Source organism: Limulus polyphemus, unplaced genomic scaffold (assembly GCF_000517525.1).
Source record: "Limulus polyphemus unplaced genomic scaffold, Limulus_polyphemus-2.1.2 Scaffold3025, whole genome shotgun sequence".
NCBI classification, from domain to species: domain Eukaryota; kingdom Metazoa; phylum Arthropoda; class Merostomata; order Xiphosura; family Limulidae; genus Limulus; species Limulus polyphemus.
The window spans coordinates 81,524-95,957 of record NW_013668635.1 but is presented as its reverse complement, the minus strand read 5'-3'; the positions used below and the strand labels follow the sequence as shown (position 1 = coordinate 95,957).

Here is a 14,434-nt window from a genome sequence, read left to right as displayed (position 1 = left end):
TGGTAACTCATTCGATCAGCTATCTTAACTGGAACCTAACCTGACTTTTCCAAATATTAAACTTTTTGCCCTCTCGTCCAATGTCTTTACATGAACACAACACAAAGAAACCAGAGGTTTTTATCCTATAGATTTCCTAGTTATTCTTCTCATGAAAGAAGAAATTAACCTTTCCATCCACAGATCCATCACAGGAGCCCTCACCTGCAACCTTTCTTAATGAATCAATATCCTTTCTTACATAAGGAGACCAAAACTGTCCGAAATGTTCCGAGTGATGCCTAACTAGCGCTTTGTATGAAAACCTAAATACTTATTTCTGTAAATACTCCCTCAGAGTTTATTAGATTTACTACAAGCAAGCGAATACTACCTCTATGGCTTGAGTGGCTTATTCACCATCACTATGCCAAGATCATTTTCTTCAGTTGCATGTGATCCAAATTCCAATAATCCAAGTGCTTTGTCTTGCACTTATCATAATTAAAGGTAATTTGATAAATACGTTTCATTCAAGTGATCTAAGTGATACTGAAGTATCACACCATCGTCAATAAAACTAGAAACATTGAAGAGTTGAATGTCATACACAAACTTTACTTATCCACTAACTATGCCACTATCAATATCATTAATGTACATAAGAAAAAAGCAAAGGCCTAAACACTGACCACTAGTGACAATGTGTTGTTCAGATTGATAATCCTCAAAACCAACAACATTAGGCTAACGAAGAAAATTAATTTTAAAATAAGAACGTTCAACTTTATTGAATTAAATAGGAACTCGTTATAGGGTTTTCTTAGATATTTTACTGACAAGTTAGAAATGTCTGTTTTCAAAGTCAGAATATTCATATCAAATTTTAAGAGTGTTTTTATGAGACCCGTCATCAGGTATTTCTAAAAGAGACTTAGGTCATTGTCCTCTATCATCGCATACAGAGGATTATAAGTTTCATTAGGTGGAAGAAGACCAACTATCAAAATCTATTCTATGAAAGAAGTAAAGTATATTCTGATTTCAATACTGTAATAAGTTATTGTTAGGCATGCATGTAGATATATTAAATATGAACTGAGAACCCGTCTATTTAGGAATTAACCAACGCTACGTGTGTGTGTGTGTGAACTGAGAACCCGTCTGTTTAGGAATTAACCAATGCTACGTGTGTGTGTGTGTGTGTGAACTGAGAACCGTTCTGTTTAGGTATTAACCAACGCTACGTGTGTGTGTGTGTGTGTGAACTGAGAACCCGACTGTTTAGAAATTAACCAACGCTACGTGTGTGTGTGTGTGAACTGAGAACCCTTCTGTTTAGGAATTAACCAACGCTACGTGTGTGTGTGTGAACTGAGAACCAGTCTATTCAGATGTTAACCAACGCTACGTGTGTGTGTGTGAACTGAGAACCAGTCTGTTCAGATGTTAACCAACGCTACGTGTATGTGTGTGTGTGAACTGAGAACCAGTCTGTTCAGATGTTAACCAACGCTACGTGTGTGTGTGTGTGAACTGAGAACCAGTCTGTTCAGATGTTAACCAACGCTACGTGTGTGTGTGAACTGAGAACCCGTCTGTTTTCCCATAATAAAACGGTCTAACACTGAATATCAGCTAAGAATCTGTTTGGGCTATATTGAAATATTTCTAAATCTGTTTGTTTGTTTTTAATTATGCACAAAGCTACACAAGGACTATCTGTGATCTGTCCACCACGGGTATCGAAACCCGGTTTCTAGCGTTGTAAGTCCGCAGACATACCGCTGTGCCACTGGGGGGCTCTAAATCTGTTAAGTTCATCTTTTGATTCAATCACTGACAAACGAACAAAACCATCCCATTTCGGTGAGGACTGATGCTACATAATAAAGAATATTGTGTGTATAACTTTTAAATAAATATAGCTTTTTTCATGCCCGTGTGAAATTGAAATAATAATGATTACTAATCAAAAAATACATTTTTTTTTTCACAGTTGCTTAGAATGTACATTTAATTGAAAAAAATCTTTCTGGTGAATATTTCACGGTTAAGTATTTAAAATGTTATTTAGTGTTTAGAAACATTATTACACAAAACTGTTTGAAAATTTCTGCCAATTATGTTTTCTCAATTAAATTAAATCGTACTTAAAATGTAAACTATAGAAATTAATTATAATACCAACTTTTCTTTAACATAAGATATATATCATTAAGCTATAACATTAGTATAATAGATAGAAAATTTGAATAAACATACCACCACCAAGTTCCACATCTTTGCAGCTTCTGCCACGGTAGAACAGACGATACTACAGCCACACATTAATATAGGTTTAATAGGTAGATTGTAAAGAAGATCGTAGAGGGCGTTCGCACCAAGTCCAGGATTACACTATAGTAATAAATAAAAATATTTGCTTTGAGTGGTGCAAAGTCAAACAATGGGCTAATTAAGATGTGCTCACCGGGGGCCGTTGAATCACTGGAAGGTATTTCAAAATAACTACACTGATGACAAATTACAAACATATTTTAAAATAAATGTTTTAACTTTTTGTTGATAAGTAGCTATTCAAGAAGCTTGTGCTAATGGCCAAAATTATAATTTAAATATCGACCTATCCAAAAAATAAACGTACAACTAAATAAAAAAAAGATAGCTTCATATCAGAAGACTACATATATATATAAATCTTCTTCAGAAATGAAAACGGTAATTACAGCTCGCACCCCCCCCCCTCCCCCTGTTAACCTGTTTTTATTCAGTGTTTCTTAGTGATGTGGCAGTGGAGCTTGCACAAAAAAAAAATCACATACAACTCGTTTGACGAAGTACAAGAAATGATCAGTCAAAGTGCTACAGTTTTTTATTTTTTATATCTGAAATTGTAATTTATAATATTTCAATCAGAATGGTTATATTGGAAAACAAGAACTCCTTGGTGAGTTATTTATAATTGTAATTGTACTCAGAAAAGTATATTATTTAAAACTCTGGTTGATATAAACAAAGCACATATACAATTAACCTTCCCAATGGCTCAGCTAATATCGAGGGCTTATAACACTAAAGTTCGATTCCTGTAGTGGGCACAACGCACATAACCCTGTGTGCAGGTTTGTGTTTGAACAGACATATATACAATCAAATTTACGTAAGCACAAATAAAAACAATGATTTAATTTACTCAGAACCAGAGCAGAAAAAGTTTATAAATAATAGATTTCGATGTTTTATTTATCGAATACACACCCATTCTTTTATTGCTCGTTTAATGTTTTTGTAGAAAACAAATTTAATTAAAACCCACATACATTAATCTACTACACCTACGTATAATCACAATGAAATAGTTTCGTTGAAATTTGAACACGAGAAAAAGTATTGGTGTGCTATTTCATTTTCGATACAAACAATTTGAAAACATGGAAAACGTTTTGTATCTTTTTATAATTTCGTTATTTCATAAGCTATATCATACGTTAATAGAGATTTCTCTCTTCTGATTCCTTGCCGTTAATAAACCGTATACAAAAAAGAAATACATAATTTGTAACGGTGCAATTGTTATACTGTAGTTAATGAGCTGATGGGTATTTTAAAATGTATTACCCCACTGTCCCTCGAATGTATCCATAGTCTGTATCCAGGCAGGAGATTACGTAAGTTGTTGACATCTTCAAGAGCCATTGTAGCCGCCGGTTGACATCCTTGGCCACCCAGCCATCCTCCTGTGCCATTGATCGGGTAAACTACGGCGATGTTCAAGTTTTTAGTTACGTCTTCCTGGTTGTGTCCAGTATTCCTTAAAGACCTCAAGCTCGTACTGTGACTGACACTCGAATATATCACCGTCAGCAACAGAAATAGACGCATCTTTCTCTAATGGTTTGTACACCACTTAAAACATTAAATAACAACTGTATATCTAGTAGAAGGTGTTGTTGAGTATCGCTCCTTCTTCTTCTTCGGTCGTGTCGGTTCTCACTAATGAAAAACTCCTGCGCAGTTTATCGAGCGGCTTTTGGTGACGTATTCGTTTAGTTTGTGAGTGTATCCTATACACGCAACGTATGATTATTGTTATATATGGTGAACTACTTCTTCCTACACTCACACATAAATATATATCATAAGGAAGGGTGCTCAAAATGTACAAAAAAGTATTGTTTTTTTGTTTTTTTCAAAATAACGATTTAATATAAATGTAATGAACATTTTTGTATATGACACTGATAAGAGTTTATCCAGCGATATTAGATGCGCAGATTTTTTTCATGAAGCAGTTAGGAATATTAATGTTAATATTTTATGGTCAACTACAAAAGATAAAGTCCAAACTTACAAGCTTATTTGAAGAAACATACTGCCTACACGTTAGCACGTTTTACTTCTAAAATATGACTGCTGATAACATCAAAAATTGAATTGTCGGAATTTTGTATGAAAATACAAATACTTTATAGGAAAAAAATATTAATTGTTATAAGGCTTGTTTGTTTGTTTGAATTTAAGCACAAAGCTACACAGTGGGCTATCTGTGCTATGCCCACCACGGGTATCGAAACCCGGTTTCTAGCGTTGTAAGTCCGCAGACATATCGCTGTGCCACTGGGAGGGGGGGGGGGCTTGTTATAAAGCAGTGGCACTTCATCATTATCTAAATGATTCATATTAATTGAATCTTGTAAAAGGTGCACGGATTGACCTTTTGGTAGACCATTGGATTTCGAAGCTGGAGAATTAACCTAGAATCCGTGTGATACCACAAAATATCCCCTCTTACATTTTAATTTGTGGATGTGTTATAAAAGTGAAAGCCAACCTCTTAACGTAGATGCTGACTGTAGGCCTTACTTTTGGTCAGTAGCTCAAAATTAGGGATGGCGGAAGATAGCCTTAATATCTTTGCTATAAATATAAATGACATAATGTATTTCTTTACAGTCAACACCAATAATATCGTACGATTGTTCTTTCGTTGGAGAGATGTTTCAAATTACTTACTGAAAATAATTCAACGTCCAGTCCACCTAACGATAACAAATTAGTTTATTTACTTCTTTAACATTTCTGCAAGTTCAAACAATATGGTGACTTGCAAGCTACGTTTAAAGTCACGATAAGCGTGTTATCCGATAACGTAAAAATAAACGTACTTGTATAATTTTAGAGCTGATCGATAAAGTTATTGAAAATAAAACGCTGACTGGTTTACTGCTCATTGAAACAAAAACACTCTCTGACTGATTCACTCTACTGACTAGAAACAACTCTCAGTCTCTTACCATATGCTTCACTGAAACTTGTTTTCATAATATTTTCCTCGAAACTACTACGAAATCTGACGCCTAAAGTTTTAGAACTTTGTAAGCTTACATTTTTTATTTTTTCGACCTTAACACTTGGTTTTGTATGCTCTGGTTTTTAGGGTACTCGACCCGCAATTTGCAGATCGTATATTCAAATACTCGTCACCGAAGACACTCGCCCTTTCACCAGTGGGGCGTTATAATGTGACGGTCAATTCCTTTATTCGTTGGTACCCCAAAACATGGCAATGGGTGGTGTTGATTAGTAAATTATGGACGGCTAGCACAGATAGCTTTTCAAAACAAGCCAAACCAAACAATTTTAACATCATGCACTGTGTAGCTAACATCTAAATTACAACATAAAAATATAGCTTAGACTAACAGTTTATCATAGAGTACCATTTATAAAATGTAGGCTTAAAACAGTCTTGATAAACCGCATGTTTTTTACGTCACTTGGAGAAGTTGTTTTCCTAAGCCTTTATGGTATGTTTTAGAACAAAAATCGGAGAGATTTAGAAGATTTCTGAAAATGAAAGTTTAACGTTATATTAACTACCAACAAGTCTCTTAAATTTAAAGTTCCCTGGTGGGACATAGGCAAGTCTACTGATTTACAACCTTAAGACACAGCATACAGCTCACTATTTCTTTGCTCTTCAACAAACAAACTTAAAACATAAAAATTTAAATATCACAAAATACAATTGACGATCCTATTCTGAATAATAGAACGGAAAGTAAATGATGATTATATAGTAAATTAAGGAGGTCAACATTCATAGGCGAATGCAACATGGGACCTGTAAGAAGGTATCTTTATACCTAATCTCATGTAAATAGGTTGACATACACATGAATAATTCACGAAAATTCCAAATTGTGCTTTCCTCGCTGAGAAATTGAGCAAAAGACAAAAATTCTCTATATCTCTGTTTCGGACCTGCAAAAAAGTATCTTTGTACCAAATTCCATGTGAATTGGTCGAAAGAAGGGTAAGTAATTGACCAAAATTCCTAAAATTATGGTTTTATTTAACCCTTTGACCACCTTAAAATGACCAAAAATGAGCATATCCTACATTTTTGTATGTATATGTATGGAACCCGTAAACAAGTGTTTTTTGTACTAAATCTCATGTAAATTGGTTAAAATATGGCCGAGCGATTGACCCCAAAATTATGCTTTTTATTAGCTCTTACCTCCCAGAAAAAGACTCAAATTTGGCAAATCTAACTTGTTTGTATGTCAATGTGTTGGACGCATGAAAATTTATATTCATACCACTTTCCATCTTGATTACTGGAAGTATGGCTGCACAGGAGCTCAAAATATACATTTTTGGGTTGTTTGACTTTCGATCCCATACGATCCTAAAAAAGACCCCAAGAAAATAAAATAAGGTGTCTGGGCGTATTGGACCAATATATAACTCTACCAATTTTCAAAGCAATTCGCCAAGGAATGAAATAACTGAGATCGATTGAAAAGTGTTTGGAAGAAGAAACAATAGAAAAACAGTATGTCTTTCTGCAGAGACGTAACCTATATATTTAAAAAAAAAAATTAAAAACTCATTTCAAATGCTTAACAAAGCGACATTAATAATACTTATTATCCATGTGTCCTATACTCATACTCTACCTTTTACAAGCCGGCATTTTTTACACTTAGTGACACCTATCGCATAAAAATATTTCAGGAGTAATTGTTTTAAATAATTGCTGTTTGACCTAAACAATGTCCTTTGTAAAATAATATCACCAATTTAATTATGTGCCCTTTTAAGATTATATCCTAGTACTACTTAAAATAACAGTAACTTTCAAAGTTGTGAATATATATGTGTATAATGACTGCCTAGTTCATTGTGGTGATTAGTTAAAAGGTAGGCTTAACACTAACATTCAGTAACAGAGCAAATACCTGAAATTTTACATTTCTGTTCGACCATTTCGTTAACTCTGTTCCATGTTTTAAAATAAGGCATTTCCTTACCGTTGTTGAGAAATTACCTATAATTCGATAGAATACAATTGTATTACATTTGCAACAGAGGCAACGGTTTTTAACTGAGTTATTCTCACTTTGAGTTTGAGTAGTAAGTTTTACTTTTAGAACGATATTAATAATAATAATATCAAGAAATAATGAAATAAACATTCACTGTTTAAGGGTAACATACATATTTTTAAAAATATTTTAAAGCATAAACTGTCAATACCTTGAGAAGACATGCCTTACGAAATTAGGGATTGACAAACATTGAATTTCAAGTGACTTGTTACATTGTTTTTAGGTAATTATTAGTATTACTATTAGTATGGATGATAAGTGATAAATATTATTCAGTTGTACTTGTAGTAATACTAGTATTACTACAATTGACTAATGTATATCACTTATCAGCCTTAATGCTAACAGATTGGAGATCTTGGATATGCTTAGTTAAAAGTGAAACTGTATAGACAAGTATTTAAATCCTAAAATCAGTGAAAGTATATCAGGTGAATTTTGCTATATCTCAACCTTTAACTTACATTCCAGTGTTAGATGTTTAAAAAAAAAAGTAACATTTTTAATGATTGCAGCAGATGAAATAATTTTTAAGTCTGTGGTACTTTGGTGTCAATGGAAATAGTGAAATAAATATTGTGTGTTTAAAAATGTATTAAATGTTCATGTAAATTCTCACCACTGTTAGAGGAAGAATAACATATTCTTCAGAGTCATTGGTATTGTCCAGTTTCTGTGATTCAATAAATTGTGATGTAGAGGTTTTTGACCAAATTTTAAAACTAAGACTTCATTGTAAATAGTCTGATTGTTTGACTAAGAGTAAGACTTGTTGATTCGTAGTGAGTCGAACATTGGGAATAAAATTCTGGGAGATAAAGTAAGGGTTAATTATAACAGCATTTTTTACTGATAGAATTATAGTTGTATACTTCTCAGAATATGTCAGTGTTATATCTGTATAGTCATTTACATAATTTGTGTGTACAGAATGACTGTGCATAGCACAAATGTTTTAATGTTTTTATTACAATTTATAGTAATTTGTGGAGACAAATACAATATCAACATATTTATTCAGGCTTAACTGGCAATTATCAATGAACTAAGATCCAATTTTTTTTTATGTTTTTAAAATCACTGTGGAAAAAATATCCAAGTAATTTTAATTATGAAATTCTAAGATTCTCCATAAAATACAATAGGATACTGTTTTTCAAATACTTGAAATTTATTAATCTAAAAGCATCTTTATGTATAGTGCTTAATACCAAACTCTTAGTAAAATAAATTGTAAAGGATGATAAGCTCACATTTACTTCATTTAATTGGGTCTTATAACTCATCAGGTTGTTAAGAAATTTGTTGTAACTATCCTTGGCTCCTACTAGTGCTTTAATAAGTTGAGCTGTACCAACTAAGTTACGAGTACTCAACTTCCAAGTAAGAATCTCCCATCCAGGCAGTTAAAATAACCTGATTTTCAGACAAGACTCATCCTTGAGTCCATAACACATCCTGACATTATCTTAGTTCATCAACACAACACAGCAGCTCCAGCCATCACACACGTATACATGGTAGACTGAGCTCACCAGTGTGCCAAAATTTACCATGTATTCAGCTCAAATGGTCCTCTAAGTTGGGATATCCACTACGGAGGTGATAGTATAACAATTCTAATAAATCTGCCCTAAGTCTTTAAATCATAGGACCCTCGGTACACGTACTAGATCTCTGAGGCTGATGATTTACTGACTGAATTACTAAGATTCCCAAACCCAAAGTCTCAACTTTTCACCAGGATCATTAATTTAATTTAAAAAAATGCCCTTATCCAGACCAAGTACACATATTTTGTTGATGATGATCAATGTTTAGTTATTTTTATTTTCTTAAAAGATAATATTAACTGTATTTAAGTATTAAATCTAGAATGCAATCTAAATAATGATAATCTTATGAAAAATGTTACAGAGATACTAGGAAAGAATAAGTTTGAGCTGTGTAATTTTGTGTTAAAGTGTAGCTTGTTAAGATTAGAACTTAAAGACAGTCAGCGTGAAAAGCAGGCAGTAATTAGTAATCGGTGAATTTCTGTTCTAAGTTTCAGGTGCTGTTTAGACTTAACTTTAAACTCATTGAACACATCTTTGTGTTAAAATGAACTTAAATAGCCAGAGTGAAACTGAATGAGGCCTAAGTGGAATCTTATTTTGAAATGAATTACATGATTCAATGATAGGCAAAAGTTAAGCAACAGTATGTTGAAAATGAACTGTGGAAATTACCTCTAGTTAAATTTTATAGTTAATTAAATTTAAATCTCCAATAAATTTTCATCTGTCAATATTCCAATCCAATTGAAAGCACAGTATACCGCTATGTTTAGGTAAATGTACATTATGTTGCCACAAAAATACATTCCACATGATCAGTTGTATATGATATAAGAGTGATAGCCAAATCCCAGTATTCAATCAAACAAGAATAGCCCAAGAACTGGCAGTGAGTTGCTGTTGTTTAGCTGCCTTCCCTCTAAGCTCTTTGTTCAAAATTAGGGATGGCTATGTCCACATAGCTCTTGTGTAGTTTTGCATGAAATTCTCATAGAAAGAAAGAAACAAATGGATGTACTTGTGTGTGGTGACTATTTAGAACAAATTAGCTGAATGGGAAAAAGTGTAGTTAATAATTTTTGAAGTTATGTAATGGATATGCTTTGTTTTATTTCAGGAAATGTAGTGGTTGTGAAGAATCTGCCAAGTACTGCTGTCCTCGTTGCTCTGTATACTCCTGTTCTCTGGCATGTGTTAAGAAGCACAAGAAAGAAGAAAGCTGTGATGGTACTAGAGATAAAACTGCCTACTGTAAACTTCAAGATTTCAATGACATGACTCTTTTAAATGGTGAGGATGATGCTTCTTTTTTTTATATAAAATTCATTCAAGCTTTTAAGCAGTTTTAGCCATCGCTGAGTGGCTCATAGAACAGCTCTTGAGTTTTTTTTTCAAGTACAAACTTTTAGCTCATAGCTCCATTATCTCTTGAATGATTTGAGATTTGATTACAGTTTTGTACTCGGGAGCTCAAACCCTTTTGATTGATTTATACGACCATGCCCAAGGTCTCATAGATTAATTTATTCCAATCCTGCCTAAAATAACTTCAATTTGAGGGTAGGCTGGTAGAGATTCTGATGAGTAATAAAATTGAATCGGATATACGCACACTCCCTCTTGTTTATTATTAGTTTTGTCTTGTACTCATTTAAGTGTGTTATTTGTATTACATATAGGGTGACCAGATTTCCAAACTGAAAAACTGGGACAGCCCATCCCTTGTCTCTAATTTTAAAATGGTTCTTGTGCTTTTTGCTTGGCAGTTTGATTTGTGATGTTTGATCTGCTACTGTGTACTATCAAAAACACAGTTTTGAAAATAGTTTACTCAACTTTGTTATCCAATTCAACTAGCCTTTAAAAAAGGGAAGTCTTCTTTCAAAGTGTTTTAAAAAACATGTTTTTTTTTGGCATTTTAGCATTATGATAAGTTACTCATTTTCAATAATAACCATATCTTAGAGGACAGCCCCTGACTTTTAACCATCCACTACACATTCACCAACTGTTAAAGGTCCACTATAGTACTACTGACTAACAATGTGCACAGACCTGGGTTTCTCACCATGCACAGATAAAACTTTAGAAAGAAGTTGACAGCCTGTTACACGTGTGTGTATGTATATATAGTACCAACTTTCAGCATGTTACAAGACAGAATTTGACAAATTTAGTTTTTCTCACATGCCTGTAAGTTTACTTAATGTTAATATACACATTTTTATGTTGTTGTTTTTGTACAAGATTATCGTTTCTTGGAAGACTCAGCTTCTGCTATAGACAATGCTGCTCGAGACAAACTCAAACGAGCTGGTGGCCTTAGAAACAATCTTCCAAATGTGAGTTAAAACTTTCATTGGTGAATACTTGATGATGGAGAACAGTGCATTATTAATAAGCTTGTAAACGAGGAAGATATTTGTTTTGTCAAATTATAAATTATTGAAAGAAAAGTTAGTATTGCTGTCATTGTAGCATAAAAACTGACCTTTAAATTTCAGTTAGGTGTCTTCTATAGTAGATTCAATGCCTGTACAGTTGATTACTTGTACTCCTCAAATTACTGACTTGTTTTTTATTACCATACACTACCAATCTGTTCCACATTATATTGAAATAGTTTGTTTATGGTTGTTACAATAGTGGTGTAAAGAATTGATAAGAAAAAAAAAGTGAAATCATTTATTTTCTGTGTAAAATAATATGAAATTCTAATGTAATTAGTGTAATTAATTGCAGTATTGATGGTGTTTTTGTTTGCATATATGTTATTATGGAGACCAACTAATACAGTCATGCACTCTCAAACGTAAAAAACTGATGGGTCCATCATATGGTTTTTACCAAAGTTATTTTTTAAGTAATAAAAATTTGTTTGATAGACAAAGTTTACAAATAGACTGGTGTGATCGCTGAAAAATTTGTGGTGTCTGTTCATTTGATATTATTTCTGTGATAATGCTCTAGAACATCAAGAAAACATTGCTATCTTTCTATAAAAAATTTTGGTACTACAGCGTGAGTTCTACAAACATATTTACACTAGCGTGCGGTCTACACAGATACTACCATCATCACCGTTTTAACTTTGTTTATTTCCAATTGGCACCATTTATTATAAATAACGATTTTAAACTAATAAAGTAGATCATACCATTACATAACGTTTTGGGGTCAAATATAAGACGAATTAAATAAATTCCAACAATCAAAACTAGAACATTTATAACCTAAATTTAAGGTACTCTATTGGAACACACAACTTATTAAATTATTATTATTTGCTGAACAAAAACGTGGATAGATGTGAATTATTTATCAATAAATTATGTTTTAGTGAATCATTAAAATGGTGATGATGATGGTATCTGGTTAGACTGAACGCTATAGTAGCACAAAATTTTCTTTGTACAAGACCCTTCTTGTTTCATCCTAAAATGTTCATCAGTTATTTTTTCTATTTCTTTTTGATGATGTTGCTTTTGCATGTGCTGAATGTCCTTTTTTTTCCTAGTGTTACTTTGCCTTTTTACTTTGATCATTCAACGTTGTATAAGTCTGATACTTTAAAGGAAATTATTCACTCCACTTGTATTGAAATACGAAAAAAAAAGAATCTTTAAACATATGGAAATTGTAACTTACATCAAGTTTCAATAAGTACACAGAAAATGTCTCCTTAAAGCTTGACTTAGAAAATATTTTAAGTTATTAGAAGATAGGAATTTGACAAATATGAAGGCCTGTAGCTGGACAACAGAACCTTTGTAATTTTTCAGTGGCTTTACAGACTTAAGGTAGAGGCAAAATTACGAGGGACAACTTTGAATATATTCCCTGCTTGTTTCACAAAAAGAAAAGAAAATTCAACATGGTACTCGCACAAGTAAGAAAATTATTCTACTTACTTATAGGATATTATTTTTCATTAAACAGTCACAAAAAAATATTTTTTTAACTGAGGATGGCATTTAGTGAGATTATTAGTACATTTCTGATCCACCAAAAACTTGTTTCTAGGCTGTGGACTCAATAAAGAATCAAATTTTGTTTTTTTGTAAATTTCTTAAAATTAATAACAGTTTTTAATCAAAAGATATTGAAAATTTCATTATGTACTAATTCTAGTAAATATTAAATAATTAAATCACATTTTTCTCTCAGGTATGTGTGTTTTTATAGCACTTGCTGAATAAACATTCTTGTATTTATCTATCATATATTCCAGGATTTGGTTCCCTAGAGTGAGCACAGCAGATAGCCCATTGTGGCTTTGCTTTAAAAACAAAAAGTTTATCTAGCAAGATGTTGTTAATGTGGTATATCATGTTTTATCTAGACAACCATTTCAGGTTAGCAAATATTGAATAACATTTGTTGAGTAATAAAATAATAAGTTCTTCAGAAAGTAGAGTCAGCATTGACGGTGAAAGTTATTTAAAAAATATCAACATTGTCTTAATTACAAGTAACTTATAGTTTTGTTTATATTTGTATGAAGTTTATAAAATTAACATATTTTGTTTTCTAAGGGATCGAACCATTTATTGGACTGTTTCATGGGTTTTTCCACAAGCTAATATCAGTTACAATGATAAAAAGTAAGTCAATGAAAAAAATTTGATTTTATGTGATATTTCTGTAAATCTTGGACACTGTGTGTTTGTGTAATACATACCAAAGTAATGTAGGTGATATAGATCTTAGTGAAGAGTTTTGGACACAGTTTCTAACAGAGTTTATCAATTTTGTCAGTGGTTATTTAGTGTTATAGTTAATACAAATTGTGATGTGTAAGAATTATGTTTGTTTTTTTTTTGTTACGTATATAAGCATTATTGCAGTGGCTTAACTGTTGGTTCTAAGTTACCTTAGTGTGAGACAGATTTGGTATGGTGTTGCTGATAGGAGTAGTATATGAATTCAGTTTGGTTTAGACTTACTGGCAGTATTGGCTTGGTTTTATACTGCTACTAGGTTAAACAGCTACAAAACCTTGTTGAAATGTTGTACATTTGCTGTTATGTTGAACTTATATTAAAGTTTTTCTTCATTACCCATTCAAGCCGTCTCCGAGCAAAATTATTCTCAAAGTGGGTTCCTCCTCATCAAACTATGATTGCGTTTATTTTGGTTTACTGTCAGGGTAGACTTGTACATTTTAGACTGGGTGTTATACTGCTGTTGGAATAAGCTATGAGTTTATTTTGGTTTATTGTTAGGGTAGACTTGTATATTTTAGACTTGGTGTTATACTGCTGTTGGAATAAGCTATGGGTTTATTTTGGTTTACTGTCAGGGTAGACTTGTACATTTTAGACTTGGTGTTATACTGCTGTTGGAATAAGCTATGAGTTTATTTTGGTTTATTGTTAGGGTAGACTTGTATATTTTAGACTTGGTGTTATACTGCTGTTGGAATAAGCTATGAGTTTATTTTGGTTTATTGTTAGGGTAGACTTGTATATTTTAGACTTGGTGTTATACTGCTGT

The 14,434-nt window shown here is 32.5% G+C and overlaps 2 protein-coding genes across 2 annotated transcripts in view; one reads left to right on the top strand and one right to left on the bottom strand.

Moving 5' to 3' along the window:
- The window catches only part of LOC106468493 (gamma-aminobutyric acid type B receptor subunit 1-like), a 30,942-nt gene extending 26,961 nt beyond the window's left edge, over positions 1-3,981 (bottom strand). Inside the window, exons 1-2 of the mRNA XM_013928922.2 lie at positions 3,601-3,981; positions 2,245-2,379 (exon numbers count right to left, since the gene is read on the bottom strand). Of these exons, the coding sequence (XP_013784376.1) occupies positions 2,245-2,379; positions 3,601-3,864 (399 nt within the window). The 5' untranslated portion in view covers positions 3,865-3,981. The remainder of the gene's footprint in view (positions 1-2,244; positions 2,380-3,600) is intronic.
- A 3,145-nt stretch (positions 3,982-7,126) lies between these two features.
- The window catches only part of LOC106468492 (surface protein-like), a 12,616-nt gene continuing 5,308 nt past the window's right edge, over positions 7,127-14,434 (top strand). The window contains exons 1-5 of the mRNA XM_022396831.1: positions 7,127-7,191; positions 10,056-10,228; positions 11,186-11,280; positions 12,721-12,827; positions 13,474-13,542. Of these exons, the coding sequence (XP_022252539.1) occupies positions 10,213-10,228; positions 11,186-11,280; positions 12,721-12,827; positions 13,474-13,542 (287 nt within the window). The 5' untranslated portion in view covers positions 7,127-7,191; positions 10,056-10,212. The remainder of the gene's footprint in view (positions 7,192-10,055; positions 10,229-11,185; positions 11,281-12,720; positions 12,828-13,473; positions 13,543-14,434) is intronic.